Genomic DNA, 19,927 nt, shown 5'->3' with positions numbered 1-19,927 from the left:
TCAGAACAAACAGCAATAAACCTTTTTATTCCTCACTGATTCCATAAAAAAACTCACGGAAGATGAATGTGGGATGCAATATTCCAAGTTAAAAATGAATGATGATTAATATAGTTTTATGGGTCCTTGGCAGACAAACTGGGTAGTGTTTGAGTAAGCAACAAGAAAAGTAACTATCCTGTCATAACATCCTCGGGCTTTGGAAAGAACCTGGCTTGCTTCCACACGACAGACTAATTGAAGATGTAATACTATTCAAATGCAGCCCACATTAAGCAGATTAAAAACACATTAACTGAAAGAGTTCAAAAAGAAATTTTAAATGGCTGCACGCACCATTGGGATCTCTCTAGCGACAGGGAACACCTCTTCTAGGAAGACAACTCTGGTAAAAACCCACGCGAACCTCTTAAACTGATGCTATTTCACATCTCCATCAAGGTCAGAGATCCAGACAGCAGGTTGGCAAAGCTAAAGCATATCAATTATAAAGCACCCTGTTCAGGCTGTGTAGCCAACCGCACATAACCACCTTCAATGGCTGAATGACCTTATGTCTGTTTGCAGCTGGTGTGACTGGGTGCACACTTTGGCAAGGCTTTTGGCTTGGGCTTTGCTTCCTTCCCTCCCACACAAAGGCAGTGATAACTGACAATCACCATCCTTAGGTGCCTGTGTCAGGATAAGAACCAACATTTGTAGAAGACACAAAATATGTAGCAATAAATAGCATACTAATGAAGTACCTCTGACAGGACAACTTGACTTGCCTGATGGAATGGTCTTATGGTAACTCCATTCTATTTATCTTGGGTAATCGCAGAACCATAGAAAACTTGGGGTGGTAGGGACCTTTAAAGGTCATAATGTAAAGGTTCTGGAAAGGAAACTGTTGAGGAAAGAATGTGTAACTCTTGCAAGGAAAGAGACAATGACTCCAAAAGGAGCATGAGTTAATGTAACCCATTGAATATCAGCTTTCAGCTTAATTCCGTAGTCCAAAGATGTCCAAATCCTTAGATGATTAAGCCAAAGCTTACTAAACATATTGTGAGATGGGCATTGCATCTGCACTGGTGAGATTATGTTTGAAAGTCTGTTTAATACGTGTGACCATGCTGACAGAATGATGTTGAAAAAAAATGAGACGAGGGCTATAAAAATAAATATAGGGCTGGAAAACATGCTTTGTGGTAAATGGCTAAAGAGACCCTTTCTGGATTGCATATTGAAAAGGCTAAAAGATTACTTGTTCTGGTGTCTGAGACTACAGGAGGAAGAGACTGCTGATAACAAATAGCTCGTTATGTGAGAAGACAAAGGCATAAAAAGAGCTTGTTGTTGGAAACTGAAATGAGACAGGCTTAGATTAAGTGATGACAACTGAACCATGAGAGTAAAAAAACACTGGAACAACTTACTGAGCAACACACTGAATTCTCTGTCATTTCAGTATGTGAGGAGATGTTGCACTGAGAATCTACAAATAATCCAAGTTCAGATGCACAAAGGTAAACTCACCTTGTTCCTCAGCTCCATCAGTGTTAGGGACTATGTTTGGCATATAAATAAGCCTCCTGTCCAGACAAACAGCACAAAATGGTTAGAGGAAGATGCAAAGATCTCTTGCTTTCTCATAGTGATTGGGAAGCTGGAGTCACAGCATTTCAAATAAGCAGATTGGAGCATATAAACTTCTCCAAAGGGTTTTTTGAAAAAAAAAAACCAAAAAAAAAATCCCAACACAAACCCCAACTCTTTCCTCCTCTCTTTAAAATCTGTAGATAGTTTCATTTGCATTTTTCATTTATACATGTGAGTCGGGTCCTAGAAAGTGAATCAGTATGAAAACTTGCCCACTTCCATGCATAAGTTTGGACTTTTGCAAAGCCTCATTACAAGCAGCCAAAGGGGAAGAGACAGATTTCCAAACCACAAAACCCTATTTTGAGTTCTCTGTTTTCCTCTGATCCAGCCAACTGCCGCCATCTTCTTATCCCTTTAGATCCATGATACTCTCTCCAGCAATCCATCTTAGATGGAGGGCTGCTCACTTTCCCTCAGGCCCCAGTTCTCCATTTTACAGCATACCAGAATGGTGGCTGAAGGGCCTGTATTATACATAAACTATGAACTGCTCAGAAAATCCCAGCAGACTTAGTGCTATTAAGCTCATCTATATTGCATTAAGTTATTAGCTACTGTATTCTAATTTATGATTAGGACAGTAGAGTATCTCCTTGCAATCAGCACTTTGTAAGGAAAATCCCTGTTCAGTGCAAATGCTACTGTCATTCATTGTTCTCTTGACTGCAATCACAGCCATTGTTGGGAACCTCTGTTAGTTTTGGCACTCCAAACAATTCCTCCTATGAAATGCTTGGCCAAGTTGGGCCCAGAGTTGTAGCATATTTGCATGAGATTTGCAACACTCATTTCATCAACTGTGAGAGCAGGTCACAAAAGATCAAGAGTCTTATTTTTCCTTCCACATTTTTCTAATCTGGGGCACCTGTAGAATTTAAGAGCTCAGTCTCAATCCCAAACTGCCATTTTGGTCTAGTAGTAGGTTTAGGGTTCAGAGAACCATGAAGACTACAGCTGCAGGGATACTGGGGCTGGAAAAGGCATGCCAAGTAGAGCACAACACTGCACCAACACTGATCTCTCCCCATCTTTCTTAATCTGGGCCACCCATAGTACTGGGGACCTCAGGCTCTGTCCAAAGCTGCAATTAAGTGGTAGGATTCAAAGAAGTAAAATGCTTACAGCTCCAGGGATACTGGGACTGGAAAGCTTGCATTTCCAGGGATCAAAAAAAAAACGGTCACAAGTGCTGTTCCCCAGGGCTCAATTTTGAGGATAGTGCTGTTTAATCTATTGATGATCTGGATGAGGGCATCAAGGGCACCAGTCAGTTTGCAGACACACCAGTTTGGGTTGGAGTATCAATCTGCTGGAGCGTAGGAAAGCCCTGCAGAGGGATCTGGACAGGCTGGATCGAGGGGCTGAGACCAACTGAATGAGGGTCAACAGCGTGAAGTTCTGGGTCCTGCACTTGGGTCACAACAACCCCCTGCAGCACTGCAGGCCCTGGCAGAGTGGCTGGAAGCTGCCCAGCAGAAAAGGCCCTGGGGGTGCTGGTGACAGCAGCTGAACATGAGCCGGCGTGTGCCCAGGGGGCCAAGAGGGCCGATGGCACCTGGCCTGTATCAGGGATAGTGTGGCCAGCAGGGCCAGGGCAGTGATTGCCCCCTGTACTCAGCACTGGCAAGGACACACCTTGAATCCTGTGTTCAGTTCTGGGCCCCTCACTGCAGGAAAGACGCTGAGGGGCTGGAGCGAGTCTAGAGAATGGCAATGGAGCTGGGGAAGGGTCTAGGACATAAGTCCTACAAGGAGTAACTGAGAGAGCTGGGGTTGTCCAGTCTGGAGAAAAGGAGGCTCAGGGGAGATCTTATTGCCCTACAGATACCTGAAAGTAGGCTGTGGCAAGATGAAGGTCAGTCTCTTCTCCAGGCATGTAGTGACAGGACAAGATGAAATGGCCTCAAGTTGTGTCAGGGGAGGTTTGAGTTGGATATTAGGAAAAATTTCTTCACTTAAAGTGGTGCCAAGATTGGAACAGGCTACCTACTAGCAGTGGAGTCACCATCCCTGAAAGTGTTCAAAAAATTAGTGGATGTGGAACTTTGTGATATGGTTTAGTGGCCATGGTGGTATTAGACCAGCGGTATTAGATCTTGGAGGTCTTTTCCAATCTTATGATTCTAAGTGAACAGTCTCAGAAGTCAGCTTCCTCCCAGTCAGCAGTAACAAAAATTTCCATGGTTTCTTCTGACCACACATGACTGTAGAAACAAGGACTCCAAAATTAAACAAAATGCAACAAGGTAGGCATGCAAATAGGAAATTTAAACATGTCTGTCAATTCCTGGGACCAGTGATGGATTTGCAGGTTCATTAGTGGGATCATAAAGGAAAACCAACTGTTTTACCTTGAGTAATGGAGCCAATTATATTTGAATCAGAAGCAACAGCTGAGATAAGGAAGGAGTGTGTGCACACTCATGCTTATTTGTGTTTGCAACAGAAAGGCAAAGAAAAATGGAAATCAGGAACTATATGAAGTGAAATAGATGAGAGGGGTACATGTTGGAAATATGATTTCTGCTCACTGAGAAAACACGATTTCCTGACTTCAAAGAAAAAACAGTTTCTTGCTCAGAAAGTAGCCCAAGTGGAAAAGCCCAAAACTAGTCACCGAGTAGCTCCACAGAAAGCTCCATAAAGTCCCTATGGCCTTGCTAAAAACTGAGCTCTCAACCTCCCTGTAATGTGTCCCAGCACAGAATTGGCAACAGCAAGACCCCCTGGGATGTAGAGAAGCCTGAGAACCTCTGAAATTTAATTCTCATTTAAACAGTTTCCCTATAGGGGTACACGTAATTAGTGCTGTTTCAGAGATCGGGGTCAGGATGGTCACAGCTCATTCAAAACACACCCAGGATGCTCAGTTTCTTACTGGGGCTTCTGTTCATATCACGAATCTCTCAGAGGCTTCCCGCGTAAGTCCTCAAAAGTGGCACCACTATTCTGTGCACTACTTCCACGTGCCTGCCACAGTCCTCCAGTCCTCTTGGGCTGGAGGAAATAGCTGTGCTCCAATGCCAGAATCCAGGGAGCAGGTGGAGAGTAGCATGGGATCCTGCTCCTGCACTGTCATAGGTGTTGCCTGACATGGTTTACAGCCCAAAAATCCTGGGAGAAAAGCAAAGGCACAGGCGCAATGCCATGGGACCACAGCTCTCTCCGGAAAAGAGTCTGGGGGAAAAGGACCTCTGCTTCCCTGGCACAGGTCCTTGTTGGGGTCCCTTCCCCCTGCCATGGAGCCCTGGGAGAGGGGCCCTGGTGGGGAGACACGGGGTTTCCCTGCCCCTGCTCAGCCTCGTTCCCCATTGGTTGGTTTGGGTTCCCTGATAACGACAAGGACCCTCGGGTTCCGTGACTGCAGAGTTCCTGAGCTGAGCCCCGGCCATGCGGCTGGAGAAATAAACATCTCTGAAACATCTACCACGAATCTGTCCATATATACTTCGTTTCCACGGGACTCCTGGTTTGAAATATGCTTGTTGCAGTAATCCCCGCTGCGACAAACTGGTAGAGAAATGCAGGCAAGATATTGATCCCTGAGGACAATTCGTGAGTAAAATAACCACTCTAGACCTCTCTCTTCTCATCTTGGTTTGGATATTCTCTCTGGACTATGGAAGAATCGTGGGAAATGGGGCTCTCTGAGCCACAGAAAGAAATGTACCTAGAAGTTAAAGGAATCCTTGAACAACAAAACAAAAAAGTAATGGAACCGGGAGATCTAGAACTTTTTTTCAACTGGCTTTTCAAAAATTTCTCCTATATTTCTCCAGAGTTACTTTTTGATATTGAACCTCCTGGATCTTGTCAGGGGTGTTTTTGGGACGAGATCTTGTGGGAGATGAAAGATCAAACAGAACATGTATTAGTGATTGAACCCTTGCGTGGATCCATGGTGGTCAGTGAAGCTATTCAGGAGCATTTATATGGTCCTATTAAAGCAAAGGATGGCCATAGACCTGCGGCCGAGGCCGCACGGCCGCCATCCCTGTGGCACATGCCGGCGGAGGTGCCTGCACTGGGTGCGCCCGGCCCCCTCGGGAGCGCGCGCCTAATCGCGGACCCCATCCCTGTCTCGGGGTCCCCGGCCACGCGGCCGCGAGTGAGGGAGCGATGCCGCAGGCGCCGCGGGTGCCGTGGGCCACGAGCAGCCAGGAACCGGGCATCGGCATGGCAGGCCGCTCTGAGCACACGGCTCGGAGAGCCCTGTGGAGGGAGAAGCGGCGGTTTCCACAGCGACACGAGAAGCCGCGCAGCGCAGCGCCGGAACGGGGCCGCTCTCAAAGCAGCGTGGAGTTTGCGGAGCAGAACCGCTCACAGGGTGCGGGGCCGGCGGCAATGGCAACGCGGGGCCGCGCAGAGCCCAGACACGCCGGAGCAGCGCCGCTCGGAGGGCGTGGAGCAGCCACAACGCGGGGGCCCGGCCGAGACGTCAGAGTCGGCGAGGCAGCGGCCACGCGGGACCAGCAGCCACGACGAACACACAAGCACGTGATAGGAGCAGTTGTAGCCACGAAAGTCACAGGAACTGTGAAATGGTACAATGTCAAAAACAACTATGGGTTCATAACACGAGATGATACAGGAGAAGATCTATTCATCCATAGAACTGCCATTAAAAGGAATAACCCTAAAAATAACCTGCAAAGTGTAGGAGATGGGGAAGTTGTACAATTTGATATAGTGCAAGGAAAGAAGGGTTTACAAGCAGCAAATGTTACTGGGCCTGGGGGTATTCCAGTCAAAGGCAGCCGTTATGCACAAAATTATAAACAATATCCATCCCAGCAATTTCCCTACCCACAGCCTATTTTCTCCTTTTAGCCTATACCCAATATAAACCCCTTCCTAAGTTTACCCTATCCCCAGTTTATTCCTAATCCGTTTTTCACCCCATGGCTTCCCTATACAATTCCATTTCCCTACAATTCCTCTCCGATGCCGAGGGGGGGATGAAAAGGGGGAGGGAAGAAATTAAACCCTCTCCTGCCTCAGTTTCCCCACAAAGCATGCCCAGAGAGTACTGTCTCCCTTGTGTCAGCCCTAAGATGCTCCACAGAATCTGATTGGACATTTAAAGACTCAGGAGGGTGGCTTGTTTTGTCTCGAAACTGTTCTTGTTATGTTTATCCAGTTGTTTTCACTCTCCTTTTATTAAAATAAAACGGGTGAGATGTTGGGGTCCTTTCCCCCTGCCGTGTAGCCCTGGGAGAGGGGCCCTGGGGGGGAGACATGGGGTTTCCCTGCCCCTGCTCAGCTTCATTCCCCATTGGTTGGTTTGGGTTCCCTGATAACGCCAAGGACCCTTGGGTCCCATGACTGCAGAGTTCCTGAGCTGAGCCCCGGCCATGCAGCTGGAGAAATAAACATCTCTGAAACATCTACCACGAATCTGTCCATATATACTTCGTTTCCACAGGACTCCTGGTTTGAAATATGCTTGTTGCAGTAATCCCCGCTGCAACAGGTCCTGTGTCAAGTCTGATGGCCTATGCTCCCCTGCAGGTGTGGACAGCTGTTTTCACTTCTCTGCGCCTCATGCCCTTGTGCAGAGGCTGAGAGTTAACACGAGAAAACGAATTACAATTTTTGTTTGCTTGGTGACTTCCTGGTTTCCCTAGTGAGTTCTGGTCCATGACATCTCTCTCTCCACTACCAAGAGGCAGAATTTGATAGGGACAAGCCATTCCCTCTTTTCCTGTCCTGTGACCCCAAGCTCAAAACATGAGAACTGACGGCAGTTTTCTAATTTGCTCCATTTTTCACTTCCTTTACCCTATGTCTGCTGAAGCCACGGTGTCCTTGTTTCAGCTGGCACAGAGTTAATTTTCTTTGTAGTACTGGTATAGTGCTCTGTTTTTGACTTAGGTACAATGCTGTGTTTTGGATTTAAGATGAGAATAATGTTGATAATGCACTGATGTCTTAGTTGTTGCTAAACAGCGCTTTAACTCAACGACTTTTCACCGCCTCACGCCAGTGAGCAGGTGCACAAGGAATTGGGAGGGAGCATGGCCAGGGCAGCTGACCTGAACAAACCAAAGGAATATTCCTTACCATAGAATGTCATGCCCATTATATAAACTGGGGGGAGATGGCTGGACCATCAACCAATTGTTGCTTGGGGATGGGCTGGGCACTGGTCAGTGAGCAGTGAGCAATTGTACTGTGTTTCACTTATTTTTCTTGATCTTTCCTACTTTTTTCCCCCCTCTCTTTCTCCTTTACATTACTATCACTATTATTAATATAATAATGTATTTCAACCACTAAATTTTTCCTACCTCCGCCCACAAGTTTTACCTTTTTTTTTTGGATCCTCCTCCTGTCCCTAACAGATGCCCCATAAACTCAGATACCAGTCCTATTTATCACCCTTATCAGAGAATATCCCCCAACCCCACACTCCCGGATCCACAGTGCTTTCTCTGCCTTGGCCAAGTTCCCATGTCTCTTGGACCTGGACTGGTGCTGCAAAGGCCCAAGGAGAAAGCAACAGCTGCAGTGCCAGACTCACTATCTCTGACCTCCTGACTGGAGATAAGCACATGGCAAAAGTACTCACAGCGTATGTGACATGCCTGTGCAAAGCAGAAGCAGAGCCACGACAACCTCTCCCTCCAGCCAGGCTGTCTTGATGCAATCTGGGTATCACCAGCTGTATCACACTTTGGAGATCTTTGATACAAGTGGTTTTACCCAAGGTCTAAGCCTAGACAACAACAGGACTCAAAAACAAAGCAGCTTCCTCAGAATGGCAAGATGGGAAGCACTGGGAAAGTGTCTGACAGTCCTTTGGCAGCAGTATGCTCCTGTGACTTAAAGACAAGCACATGTGTGGGCGAGACCCAAACATGCATAGCCTTGCAGGATGCTCAGCACAAAGCATTTGAGAGGATTCTGGAGTTGGTTGTTATCCCAACAAGTTGACCTATACCTAGGTCCTACAGAGAAAACAGCTGCCATGGCAGGAAAACCTTAAAAGAAACGTCTGCATTAGAACAGTGTGAGATTTGGTGTTCAGCCCTGAAAGGGCCACACGTGAGCAAATATTTACAGAGAGATGACCAAGATTGTCTGCCATCCACTGTGTCTATACAGCTCTTGTCTCTCCCTTCCTGACAAAACTGTACAGCCTGAATGTGTCTCTCTCAATAAAATTAAGTCGCTCTTCCTGGAGAGTCTGGCCAAAAAACAGGATAATGGCAGATTATGGAATGTGTATTTGTTTCTCCCAACAATATCCGAGAAATGGATTAACTGATTTAAAACAGTTCTCTTCTGAACAAACAAATTCATCTCTCTAGGTGAGGAGCTCTCACACAAGCTTTTACTCAGCCTATTATTGAAACCACAGAGGTGTTGAGAGATGAGCAATGAGCTGCACAGAAGCTGAATGGCACAGCAGGTGGGCTGCAATCTCACATAGCAGACCCAGGTTCCCACTTTAAGGCAGGCTCTCACCTTCCTGATGCACATATCTGGGTATTTTCCTCTCTTCTTTTATGGTCTTTTACTCAGGGAACAGCGAGGAGGCCTCACTGTACTTTGCATCTGACGTGTGGTGCCACAGACTGGACATGCCAGCTTTGCAAAATCTGCTCCCCAGCCTTGGAAATCCCCCTGCCATCTGGGCCTTTTTCTTTATGTCTCAAGTCTCTTGTATCTCCTGGTCCCCACAGTGTGCAGACATGCTCTGTCAGACCAATTTCAATCAAAGAGGTAAACTGGAAAACTCTCAGTGCACAAGGGAGACTTCCCAAGAAATCTCACTGAGTGGCAGCACATGGGAACCTTCCCCACAAGGCAGCAAGCAGAGAAGAGACCACAGCTCTGCAGAGTAAGACCCAACTGTTAAACACTGACGACAAAATTTCAGACCAGTCAAAATTCATACAACTGCTTTACCCTGTGAAAGATGGGTTTTTTTTTCTTTAAAGCTGCATATAACAAATGCTACCAAAACCCCCAGCACTGGGAGTCCTGAGGCTTTGCTGTATGAACATAAAGGTGCTCCAAAGAAGAAGATGCTAGCTAAGCATCCTTAGCCTGCCAGACTGTCTGCCCCTTAATGCCATGAGGCTGGCAGGAGGGTAGGGCCAATGAGTCCTACAGAGTAACTTCTGGTACAACCCCATGTGAGGACCCCATCCTAAATGGATGTAAGCGCTGTCACAGATTTTGTCTATCAGGCCCCAGGACCAATAGATGGTAATTGTTATGACAAATCTGAAGCCAGCTGTAAGTCTCTGTGGTTGCTACTTTGCTCTGAACTGTGGCCATTTGGGCTTACAGCCACGACGGAGTAAAACTTCAGCCTGTCCTGAGACTGACAACTCGAATGAGTTGTTAGCAGCCTGGGCATTGGGAAGTGGAGTGAGCAATCCTAATGCTGTTGGACCCAGGACAGGGCTGTGTGCACAAACACAAGCTCTAAGGAGCTTAATCCCAAACACAATACTGCAAGGAAAAAGTGTGTTGACAATCAGGAATGAAATCCTCTGCTCTTAACAGGGGGAGCAGAGGGTTGCTGTGTATTGAGAGAAATGCAGAAATAACATGTATACTTTCAGCTCAGTCACACAAACTTCTATACAACTTATGTGGGGATAAGCAGGGAGGATTTCCATCAAAGTGAAACCTAATTACCAGGTCAGGCTTTGTTCAGACTGGTGGTTCAATGTCATGCCCATGGCTATGAATTATTTTATTCTTTCTACCAATTAAAGTCTCCAAGTTTGCAAACACTGAACTTGCAGAAGGCACAGTTTTCCTTTGGCTTCGAATACAGACACACCTGCCCCAGAACGTCAGTTCATTCTTAAGCCTCTGATGATCTAAAATGAACCAGAACACACCAGAGTTCTAGTTGGCAGGAGAGACAGAGGTTTCCCTCTCTTGGCAGCAAGACCTGTACCATGGAGAACAGCAATACTGAAACATGAATGGAAGAGTAGGAAAGCTCCAGCCACTACAAGAGTAGAAAAACCATCTCTTGCCCCCAAGTTAGCTCCTGAACTGCGCTCCTCAGCTTGGAGGAGGGTATCAGGATGAATTTCACCAATGAAAATAATAAAGAAAAACAAAACAGTCGTTATTAATAAATAAACTCAGAAATTAAACCAACCAGGTCTAAAATTCTTAGCAGATGGCTCCATACTGCAGCTCACATGGCCAAGCAGCAAGACAGATAAGCCAGCTCAGCTGCAGATGGGGGGGTCAGCTCTGGCCCCTGACAGTCTCATTTCTCTTTGACTCCCTTCATAGTAGTGAGAGCTGCAGGGAGCTCTTAGGAGCCAAAAGCTCAGTCTTAACCACTCTGCAAAAACATCTCCATGCCAAAAGCATGTCTCAAGAGCACTCTTAAGAGAGCAGTTAATATCCAAGCTTATGTTTCAGGAGGGGGCAGGGCACCAGCAAAGAACACTGACATTGAGCTATGGCTTCAACACTTGATCGAAACAGTTTAATGCTTTTCCATTTCCAGTTGCATGGATCCAGCAATGTTTCTTACTTATTTACAGTATCACCCCCTCCCCTGCTCCTCGCTCTCGTGTTTGCTACATAGGTAACGGGAAATTGATGCTGACTATCACCTGCCTGATGTACAGCACTGCCAATGGGTTCAGCAGGATTTTAAAGAGGAATGAGTCAACAGTGTGTGACCAGGAATAACATTTGCCAGTGTGTGAGCTTGAATAGGAAAACATATCTGTGCCCACCTGAGCATTAGTTAAAGTGACAATGGCAACAGATGCCCCAGCAGGACGTGTTCTGGCAGTCTTCCTGGACAGGGCAGAGCCAGACCTGCAGGTCACCAGCCCTATAGCAATGCCTATGTCTAGGACTATAAATGGCTCCTGAAGGCCTGATAACCATCCCTCCAAAGGGAATGTCAGTCTGCTTTCCTGACTACACCTAACATTCACTATGCTTTGAAGATAAAGCACAATAACTCACCTGCTGCCTAATGCAGCAGAACTTTATCTAAGGACAGTAAGTGTAATCCTTTGGAGATCAATCCCAGATGATTGTGGGCTATTATTTTAGATCCAGAAGAGGTAAAATTCACAGGCCATGTTATGGCAGGGAAGGAGACACTCAGGTTAATTCTTTTTCTAGTCTTTCTTCCTGCAAAGATTTCACCTGCTGTGTGATCCCAACATGGGAAACAGGGCCAACTTTCAGACTTGACTATCAAAAACAAAGTCAGCCCTATATAACTATCCCCCTTTCCTCCTACTCTTCTTTCACTGGGCACTCAGAGACACCAAAACTTCTGCCAAAGACAAAAGTGGCAGCAGTAAAAGTCTGCTTATCTCATCTTCAGAACTGGGTGAACTAATTAACAACTCTCAACAGAGGAGACAGGTGCTCTTCTCCCAGGCTTTGATGGTTATCCAGAGAGGGAGAAGCCATCCAAGTGTGGGCCTGAGACAGCAAGCAGTGAGTGCTGTGAAGGAGGATACACTCATCTGCAGGGAAATACGGCAGTAGATGTTTCAAGGATCAGGTTGTGCACAGTTGATGAGGAGTGCACAGTTGAGCTGGACTTGGACAGAGCTGTCCAGTAGTTTATGAGATGTTGTTCAGGACTGGCAAAGTGTCACAGCTGACACAATATTATTCAAGCAGGATAATTTACTAGGATTGCAATTTTCATCATACTCTTTCATGAGGCTCTAACAGAGCAAATGTCATATTCACCATGGTAAGACACCCATGTCAAGGGCTACCTCTAGCAGCAGCCAGAGCTTAGAGTCATGACTAATCTTTGAGATTCCTGGAAATACTGTTTTGACCACTCTTAGGTTACATGGCCAATACATATTCTTCAATTTGTTGTTATGTACTTGCTAAATTAGTATCTAAGTAGCATCCTTTTCACTGATCCACACATGCATGCTTTCTTTCCCCTTCTCATACATATCAGCTCAAATGACACTATTGCGTTCCAAAACCCAGACTGCTGCACATTTTCAAGCCCAGTGTGTGTTTCACAGCCTTACACTAGTTCCCCTACACAGGGTGGCCCTGCCCTGATCTTAAACACACCTCTGCAGAGGATTAATTTTTCTGCTGGAATTTTCTCAAGTACCTGGTCCTAAAAAAACCCCTAGATAAAAACATCAGTGATAGCATTGATATTATTAAGAGGACTCTGCCACTCCATTAATATTTTTATTTCAAGACTCCAAAATGCTACGTTTATTATGCTCCACAAATCTCTGATGAGATGGGTCCGTTTTATTCCTGTTTTGAAGATACAGGAAAAGATGACAAGACATTGCCGATCCAAGTGGTAGTTTCCCAGGAATTCTGGCAAGCCCAGTCTCTCGCTCTAACCATTATACAACATTTCTTCATCTTAGAGCTATAAGGCTGCACGGACTTTCATAAACTTATTAATCTTTCAAAGCTCTGCACTACAGACCAAGAAGTCCAGGGAACAGATCATCCATCCTGTCAGAGAGCTGATAGACAATTTCAGCTCATAAGCTAAAAGAAAAGCAATTTTCTCTGCTTTCTAAATACAAAAAGAAAAGCAACTTTTTCTGCTTTCTAATTACAAAAAAAACCCCTAAAAAGTCCAAACACCTTTTTTTTTGACAGCTGACTTGGGGTTTTTTTGTCTTCTTATTCCGTTTCCACTATTGCAGTGCAGTTGGAAAAGTCTATTTCTGGACGAGTTTGTTACAATACACTGCTATATGCATGAGGATGAAGGGAGAAAACCAAGGGGAAAGGAAAACACAGAAACAGGTTCTGACATCTAATCAGATCTGCTGTATTGATTTTGCAACTTTAGCTTTGGAGCAAATCAGAGAAACAGCCACATTACCATCCAGAATGTGCCGTTCCCCGGAGCGAGGCAGTTCCGGCGGAGCTCCCACTGCCGCACAAACAGGCCGGCCTGCATGCGCACACACGCGCACGGCCCCGTGGATGCGCACCCCTCCGGAGCCGCTCTCCGATGGGATGCGCGGGCTGGGGGAGGTGAGAGAAGCGCTCATCACGGAGGCTGCAGGAGCCGCACGATCCCCATTTCCAACAAGATGAGAATTCCAGAGCAAGCCACCGAACTAATGAGCTGCCCACGCTGGAAAGCTGTGTTTCAATTAACCACAGCAGCCCCTGCCGCACCCACATCCTTCCAGCAGCAGGAACAAGGCAGAGAGGGATAAACACGGACTGTGTTGTTTCTGGGTCTATTTTTTTGCACGAAGGGAAGGGGAGGAGGCTGTAAAAGGGACGAGGGCAATTCTTGCCCTACTTTCTTGGTTTGTAGCTTCTTTTTCATATTAATGGAAAGAGCAATGACAGCACTGAAACCAAAGTTGCCTGCTGACACACAGAGCAGGCAGTGCCACCATAAAGTCCTTCCACATTTTCCAGGCAGGAGGAGACAGCTCAGGTGTACACTCAGCTTCAGCTAAGGGTACACGGAACTGATTGACAAGGGAAGGGGGCTGTTTGGGTGGGCTGGCACATGGACCATATGACCATTACTTGGGCAAGATCACAATAAAGCATTGCTTGGCCATGGGAAAATCTATAGGAAAAGTACGTTCAGTTACTATTTACACAGAAGTTCATCACATCTTTGCTTTCTTGAGAGTCACATCAAAGTCTCTGCCCCAGACAGCTTCTGACTTGCACCTACCATTTTTCTTGTGTGGGGAGTCATGTCCTTCCCCTTCAGCCCAAGATTCAGGGCTGTGATGCCCCTCCAGACCACGCAGTAAGACTGAATTCATCCCAAGCTCGGCACTGCTACTCCCTCTGCAGGGGCAGCGAGGGTCAAGCGAGGTTCACACAGCTTTCAAAAAGCAACACCAAACCGGGGACACCAGCAGGTCTGATGGTTCTTCACTCTCAAGGGAAATTTTGAGACATGTCTCATCACCTCTTGATGTCACCAAAAGTTACCTTCCCTGCCATGTCCCTCCAAGCCCCATATGACTGAACCAGGCTGCCTTCCTGAAGAGCTCAAACCAAGCTGCACATTTACACCCTGCTTAAGGGAAGCTTCTCCACACATACTTACGTGCACAGAAATCTTCACACATTTCCCTATCCTATCCTGTAATCTAATCCTGCCACGCTCCTGAATAGACAGAGATAATTTTAAAAGGGACTCTTCAAATACTCAAAGTGCCTGCAGGATTTCACACACCTCTGTTACTGCTGTGCTCCCAGCAGCTCACATCTGTGAGCAGTGTGTCTGGTTGGTTTCAGCCAGGTTGTCTGCTCCGGTCTCACTTCTCTTACTCCTGGAGAGTGAGCCTGGAAGAAGTGTGGCAGCATGTCTAATGAGTGCTGCTGTGCTGTGTGTAGAGGGTCGTCAGTCACAGCCCAGAGGCAGCATGCCCAGGTGTAAATTAACCTGTTCCCTGCCTGCCCCACACCTGTCAGATCCGCGCTGCTCAGAGTACTCTGCAAGCATTCAGCAATCGTACTATACTAATGGGATGAGATCTGCAGCGAGAGCCAAGCTATTTTACCCAGCTGCCTTCCCCCAGTCTGATTTGAAATCTCGTAAGAGAAAGAGCACAGACTCCTGCATGTCAAAACACACCTCAATAGCTGTGGGAGCTAAGCAGGCACTCACTTCTCTGCAGGGAGAAACCACTGCAGGGAAAGGATGGAGATGTCACCCAATGCAGGATCGCACCCTCTGTGTTCACCTTTGTGTACAAATGCTGCCTTCAAGTGGGGCTGGGAGAACCACCCATAGCTGAAATCACCCCACACACTACACCTGCTAAGAATCAGTTTTCTGTTACTCACAGCCTGGTTGCATGAAAACCATTTGGGAGTATACATTCCCTGTTAGGTCTGCCTAGCACTGCTTTTCCAGGCAAAATGATTCAGGCATATCCAGGGGTAACTAAGTTGAAGAAAGGGTTGTGGTGTGGAAATGGCCTAAGTAACATTAATTTGCTACCTTTTGAGTGTTTGACTACAAACTACTAACATAACCTGAAGGTATTTTACACACATATAATGAATATAAACACACCTGGTGAAGCTGAACTCATCCCCTGACACAGAAATAGAAACTATTGTACACAAACACACACAACACCTCTCCACTTGCAACACGCTTGCCATATGGTACCCCGCCCTTAGCCTTGTGTAGCCTGACCAATTAAAAATAAACTGTTCAAAGGTCCCCAGGCAGAAGAGATGTGTCTTTTCAGCCCAGTAAGAAAGGTCAACCCTGCCTAGTCCCCAGGCTTTTGTGTATAAAAGCATTCAGGCAGGCACTCCAGCACTGTATGGTTGTACTCACACTGCACGTTGAGCTGCACCAGGGCTTCCCGGGGTCTGATGTTAAATCCATTGTACCTGGCTGTCTGACACTTATAGGTCCCACTCATTTCTCGGCTCACGCTCTCCAGATGCAGCTTCCCATCGTATGTCTCCATGGTCATTGTCCCTGAAGGCATGGGAGTTTCCTTATCTACCCGGGACCAGATGATGGGTGGCTTCGGCTTTCCTCGAACCTCGCACTGCAGCTCGGCCCTGGAGCCTTCCCGCACAGTGATGGTGGACTGACCCTTAGGGACACTGATTGTTGGTGGCACTAAAAGGGAGACAAGAAGGGAATCATTTTATACCAGCTTTTCAGCAAGTAACAAACATTCTAGAGATGCTTCTGATTGAGTCACACCAACAACCCTGAACTCTAGAGGTTTCCACTTGACACGCTGCAACCCCTCTACAAACACACTGTCCAGGCAAGTTACCCTACAGGGTCTGGAGCTGCAGGGTACCAAGGAGGATCCCAGTTTTTCCAACAGTGTATCCCACTATCAATGGGAAGTGCCAGTTGTATTGGAGCCAACTCCAGGCTCCCATCCTTCTATTTGCAAAACGCTATCCAGCTGCAGGGATAGCATCAAGGAACACAAAGCCAAAAGCCTCTTTGATCCATTTCTAAATTTCTGGTCAGTGAATTTCTCAAGGGGAACTGCAGTCTTTTGGCCAAGAAATAGAAGTTGTATCTGCTGAGGTATCTAGTCCCCTCATCCAGGTCAGACCAAAACCAAGACTTAAAGGATTAGTGCTTGTAGATCCCATCTCCAGCCTTCTCAGAGGTCCAAGATCCCTGTTTGTTCTTAAACCACAGCAAGGAGTCAGCTCTGTTAAGTGTCTTTGCTTATTTTACTTCTGTTGTGTATTTTACTTTTATTATTTATTTTGCTTTTGTTGGTGAATGCACTGTGAATTTCTCACACCAATAAACCATTTGAGTGAGAGATGGGTCCCAGCAACAATCACTCCTGCCTGGCATTCCTTCCAGGTTGGGAAGAGCTCACCCAGCAGAACTGCTGCCAAGCTGAGATTGGAGTTGGAGGCAGAGTAACACTCAAAGAAATATTCAGCTATGAACTGATAAACACAACTTTGCTGATCAACAAAGCTCAAAAGAAACCCAATGAATGCAGGGTACAGAGATGTCAGTAGGAAGAGGTTTGTTGTTCACATCCCCAATTCCTCCAAGAACCCAGGAAGGGGATTTTTGTGCTATACCACATGTAATATTGACAATTTATGTGTTAGACTTTAGAGTCAACAGCTCATATGAAGTAAATATGGCCATGATCTTTTCTGAAAGCTCCTGTTTCAGCCCTTCCTGCTGACAGTGGCAACACTTGGATTGACACTTCCATAACTGCAAGGGCCATGTACTTCATTTCCATTTAAATCCAAATATAGGACTACATAAGCTGTAACAAGCTGGTCTGACCAACATTTGCTCGATTCAGCTCCAGCAAAGGAGAGTGCGCTATGGTAATTGTACATATTACAGCCTGCAGCTCGTTGTGAGCAAATTTAGGATGAATCCAGCCTAATCTCCCTCTGCAGTGACCTCCCTATGCAACAGGGAGGCCACATTTTCAATTTGCAGGTCTCCTGTGGGCTGGGGAATCTCATCACGCCCTGTCCTGCACGGTGCGAAGGGACGGCAGCAGTTTCAGTGCTGACGCTGCCGGCAGCCGCTCACCTGGCGAGCAGCAATTTTCTCCACAGGAAAAGTTGTAAATTGCATTTGAAGGGGTTTTTTTAATTAAAGCTTTCTCCTCTGAGCTGCTAGTGGAGGCAGCCACTTTGATGAGCTCAGGCTTTGCTCAGTGGGGAAACATGAAGCCACTGCTGCTGTCCTCTTGCTCTGATCCTGTGGTCTGGGGAAAACCTGGTGTTTTATGTAGGAACCACATGTTGGAGGTGGCCCATTGCTGTTTGTGGGGATGCTGCCCGTTGGATAGCCATGGCTGCTGCATGCAGGGCTGCTCCAGCAGGGATGGCTGTTTTCATTCCCTGGGACACAAAGTGGTCCTGCTGGCCCAGGGTGCCAAAGAGAGGCTTCAAAATGCCCCAGGCTGCCCTCCTTCCCTTCCTCATTGGCAGCATACACACAAGCACATGGGACTCACTCTCCTCCAGACAGGCAACCTGTCACCACAGATACCTCCTTTAAGGCAGCAACTGGCTGGTGCTTGGACCAACACCTGCACTGACAGACACTGCCAAGCCTCTTGGTGGGATCATCCAGGGTCTCCCACCCCTTCACAGCCTCCTACCCTTGCAGTCTGAAACACAATTGCACTCTGCCATCTAGTGATCTTGGGTAAAAAGGATTGCTCCAGGTGGTATCAGCCACGCAAGTTTGGGAGAGCCAGTTTTGCACCAGGATTGGGGAGTTCTCCCAATTTTATTCCCTGTTGGGTTGGTGTCAGCTGGCATGGAGAGCTCCTACCTTCCATGGCTGCCCACAGAAATGAAGGACCATTATTCAGTGTTTAGTGGATCCACTGCATGGTCAGGGCTCAGTCTCCAGGTTGCCAACAAGAACTGGAAGCAATTCTATTGGGAGCAGGCTGGCCCCAGTATTTCTAATGGGAGACAAGGGCTTCCCAAGGCATCAAAAGTAGTTGCAGCACTTTTTTTCTGGGGAGCTGAAGTGAGCATCATCCAGAATCAAGAGTGAGATCAGCCTGGCCTGTGGATCCAGCACAACCAGGGACTGAGAAGAAACCTTCTGTGAAGGTGCAGGTCAAAATCTGTGGGCAGCTGACTCCCCTGAGGAGTCTTCCATCAGATTACTAACCCAGAGCTTCTTTGTGCTGTACCCTCATGGTCCTGGAAAGGCTGCACAATGACATGGATATAATGGAGAGCACAGCTGGACCCACCACCTCCCCAGAAACAGAAAGACAGCCCTGAGACTCTATATTTTGGTCCCCAAAGTGACTGACAAATACTGACATATTGGTCCTGCCCTCACCAAGACATGGGGTGAAGCTTTGACCCTGATTTTAAGGGGGGAGGCATTTATAACACTGGGACTCCTACAAAGAGTGCCCAAGAGAGACTGCATTTGCAATCCAGTAAACATTAAATGCCTTCACAGAATTTGCTATGACAGATGACACCAGTACCCTGGACACAACTCTGAAGAAAGGTGAATTCCTCATAAGCAATGCCAAAGAGAAGAAACAGTAGCTTTCTTTCTCTTTTACTCCCCTCTAAGCAAAGAGACACTTGAAATTTGCTGAAATACCACCCCTTCTTCCTTCCTTCACAGCGAGGAGGTTTGTTTGAACAATCACACTGTAAAGCTGTCTCTGTAGCTTTGACAGGAGTGCACTTCGGACTTTTCATAGGGAGAAAACATAAAGGAAGATCTGCTTGGTTACATAGCACATCTGACTGAGAAGTTGTAACTACTACCCATCTCCAGTCTCAGCCAAGTGCTTGCCTGAGGATGTAAGACCTTTCTCCACTGGCATTCAAGACACACATGTGAGGTTTTTAAAAAAAGCCAGAGGCATGGGGCTGTGGGGCAGCCAGTGATGCCAAACACTCCTCTGGGCTCCCCACCTGCCAGAGAGAGGCTCACCTGTCTCTGAGGAGATGTTCACCTCCACACTGAGGTCAGGAATGGGTGCTCCCTGGAAAGTAGCCACGCACAGGTAGGTGCCATAGTCACTGAATCTCAGGTCAATAATCTCCAAGCTGCAGGTCACGGGTGGGAGCTCGGGGTCATTGCGGGTGATGAGCAACCGGTCTGAGAACCTGGCTGGTTTCCCATTCTTGTACCAGGAATAGACAACCTTCTCCTGGGGAACAGCATCCACATGGCATGAGAGCTTCAAGTCCTGGCCTAACTGGATGGTCTCACTCTCTTTGATCACATCAGGGGTGATTTGGAATGTGGCATTCTTCATGGCTGAGATGAACAGAAGTGCAAAACTGGTTAGGG

General features: G+C 46.8%; 1 protein-coding gene across 2 annotated transcripts in view; it reads right to left on the bottom strand.

Annotated features, from left to right (window-relative positions):
• MDGA1 (MAM domain containing glycosylphosphatidylinositol anchor 1) overlaps positions 1-19,927 on the bottom strand; it is a 152,563-nt gene that overhangs the window by 67,174 nt on the left and 65,462 nt on the right. For both annotated transcript variants that reach the window (XM_042022943.1, XM_042022944.1), the window contains exons 7-8: positions 19,565-19,894; positions 15,950-16,243 (exon numbers count right to left, since the gene is read on the bottom strand). In XM_042022943.1, the coding sequence (XP_041878877.1) occupies positions 15,950-16,243; positions 19,565-19,894 (624 nt within the window). The remainder of the gene's footprint in view (positions 1-15,949; positions 16,244-19,564; positions 19,895-19,927) is intronic.

This window comes from Corvus kubaryi, unplaced genomic scaffold (genome assembly GCF_017639235.1).
Source record: "Corvus kubaryi isolate FWS band 111438036 unplaced genomic scaffold, C.kubaryi_AGA036_p1.0 37232, whole genome shotgun sequence".
In the NCBI taxonomy this organism is placed as follows: domain Eukaryota; kingdom Metazoa; phylum Chordata; class Aves; order Passeriformes; family Corvidae; genus Corvus; species Corvus kubaryi.
This window is presented reverse-complemented; position numbering and strand designations above follow the sequence as displayed.